The sequence below is a fragment of the Microplitis mediator genome, chromosome 8, assembly GCF_029852145.1.
Source record: "Microplitis mediator isolate UGA2020A chromosome 8, iyMicMedi2.1, whole genome shotgun sequence".
NCBI lineage: Eukaryota > Metazoa > Arthropoda > Insecta > Hymenoptera > Braconidae > Microplitis > Microplitis mediator.
In genome coordinates, this window is record NC_079976.1 from 19,651,809 (window position 1) to 19,654,358 (window position 2,550).

A 2,550-nucleotide genomic window follows, 5' to 3' on the forward strand; every position below is an offset into this window, starting at 1 on the left:
CACAAAGATGTTGATAGTTTTTATCTCTGTCAGACTTACACACGGATCCCTAAACATTTGATACGTGACAATGCAAATTTTATAGTTCTCTTTCGTCAAGATGAGATGAACTTAAAACATGTGTATGATGATCATGTAAATACTGACATGTCATACAATTTATCCAAAGACTTGTGCTCAGCATGTTGGAATGATGGTGGTGAATTTGGGTTTGTAGTGATTGACAAAGACAGTGAGCTAAACAGTGGGAGATATAGAAAAGGATTTGACTGTTTTATTAGTATAAATTAACTTGTACTTGATGAACAGCAATCAGAGATTAAGTGAACTCTAACGCATCAACATGAAGACTGATGAACTTTCAAAGCAACGAGATGTCTTACATCAGATATCTCAGGCTAGTGATGCTATCCGACGGAAGCACAGAATGCTCAAGTTGGGTAAAGACACAGCTGAGAAGGCAATGGGTGAAATGTTCAAGCCTATTGTTACACCTCTACAAAGTCTAGTCGAATCATCAAAACATAAAACCAAACAAGAAGTCAAGTCTGAAGTTGAAGAAGTTAACAAAAATAATTCAACTGTGAATAATAATAATACAGAAATTGATGATGCAAGTAAATATAACAGTATTATCTCTGAAGATAGAAGCGGGACTCTGGAAGAAACACAAATATCTCCTGCTGCATCAAGTACCCCTGCTAAGTCAGCTAGCAGTGAAATAAAGTCTTATTTATCTAAAGTGTATAAAAAAAGTAGAGATATAGATCTGAGATATGGTGTCCGTCGATGTTACAATGATTTTTACATTGGTGATTCTGAAATAACTTTTGATGATAATGTGATTAATATAAAAAATAAAAATTACTCAGTGACTCTAGGTTTATTAGAATTATTATAATTAAAAAAATCTCCGGATGATTCGAAAGTCACACAAGATGATAAAAATAAATATCTCGAAATAATAAAGATGACAAATACTCATAGAAAAAATTATAAGCCAGATAGTAGTTTTTATGAAGACTCGACAAGCAAGTACAATAATTATATTGCTGATTTTCTTGCTAAAAATGCAAACTTATCAAGAGGTAAAGGATTACCTGATTTTATGATTGCGAAAAAGAAAAAAGCACGTATGGATTATGTCTACTGGAATGATCCAAATGAACTAGTCGACCGTCTTCGTTTACTCATGGCATCTCAAGCAGCTGAAAATCCATGTCACACCAATGAAATCATTTCAATTATCGAAGAGCTACGAGAAGCGGGAATTATTTATGAGCAGCCGCTACATCAAATTTATATCATTTACTTGCTGACTGTTGAAGTGAAAAGAGCAAAAATGAGTATCGATATTTTTGGACGTTCGCTACCAACTGGTGCTGCAATCAGCGGACCACCAGGACCACCTGGACGAGGATTTCAAATAACTGTTGATGGACAGTATGATGTTGAGAACAAGAGACTGTGTCATGTTGGCAAACCAGCTGAAGACAGTGATGCAGCAACTGTCAAATTTACACGTGATCTTGTTCACAAAGAGCTGTCTCTATTGTATGATAGTATGAGGAATGATCAGTCAGAGATCATTTCACACTTGCACTCTTAAGTGGTAACACTGGATTCTACTGTGACGCTTTTAAGAAAAGAAAATCAAGAATTAAAAGTTATAATAAAACGTATACAGTCACGAAAGGAATTAACTAATAGAAATACACAGCGAATAAAAGAACTGGAAGCTAAAATTTTTGTTGACAATGGAGGACAAAAAATCAGTAATAGCGTATGAGCTGCACAGACTAGCACGCAGAAATTACCAACGTCGTCATGTTGACATACGAGCACTTGATGAAACTTGGCAAGCTGATCTAGTTGAAATGATTCCTTATGCAACAGTTAATAAAGGAAACAAATACCTGCTAACTGTCACAGATATTTTTTCAAAGTATGCTTGGGCTGTACCGATTAAAAGTAAAAGTGGCAGTGATGTCACTAGTGCAATGAAATCTATATTTCAACAAGGACGTGTACCAAAAAATCTGCATGTAGACCAAGGCAAAGAATTTTACAATAAAGAATTTCAAGAACTGATGAAACGTAAAAAAATTCAACATGTACTCAACATTCAGCAACTTGAAGGCATCAATATGTGAACGTTTTAATCGAACACTTAAGAATAATATGTGGTGTCAATGCACTGCTCGTGGTACCTATAAATGGATTGATTTATTGGATGATTTGATACACAAATATAATACTAGAAAACATCGTACTATTCAACTGGAATCTATTGATGTAACTGCTAAAAATGAGAAGCAGATATTTGAAAAAATATACAAACCTCTTCAAGCTCAGCGGCAAGCACGAAAGAATAAATTCAAAGTTGGAGACAAAGTTCGAATCAGCAAGTACAATCATGTATTTGAAAAAGGCTACACACCCAACTGGACCACTGAAATTTTTACAATCAAGACAGTGCAGAATACAAATCCAACAACATACAAACTTGTAGACTATCAAGATAAGCCAATTGAAGGTGGATTTTATGTT

At 34.6% G+C, this 2,550-nt stretch overlaps 1 protein-coding gene across 1 annotated transcript; it reads left to right on the plus strand.

The window, feature by feature from the left end:
• Positions 1 to 1,757: 1,757 nt before the first annotated feature.
• LOC130673904 (uncharacterized) lies at positions 1,758 to 2,153 on the plus strand. Its single transcript, XM_057479119.1, has one exon. It carries the CDS (start codon positions 1,758 to 1,760, stop codon positions 2,151 to 2,153), a length of 396 nt encoding a protein of 131 aa, XP_057335102.1.
• Positions 2,154 to 2,550: the final 397 nt, after the last annotated feature.

Coding starts and splice junctions, on each gene's coding strand:
- LOC130673904 (XM_057479119.1), top strand. CDS start 1,758: ATGGAGGACAAAAAATCAGTAATAGCGTATGAGCTGCACAGACTAGCA.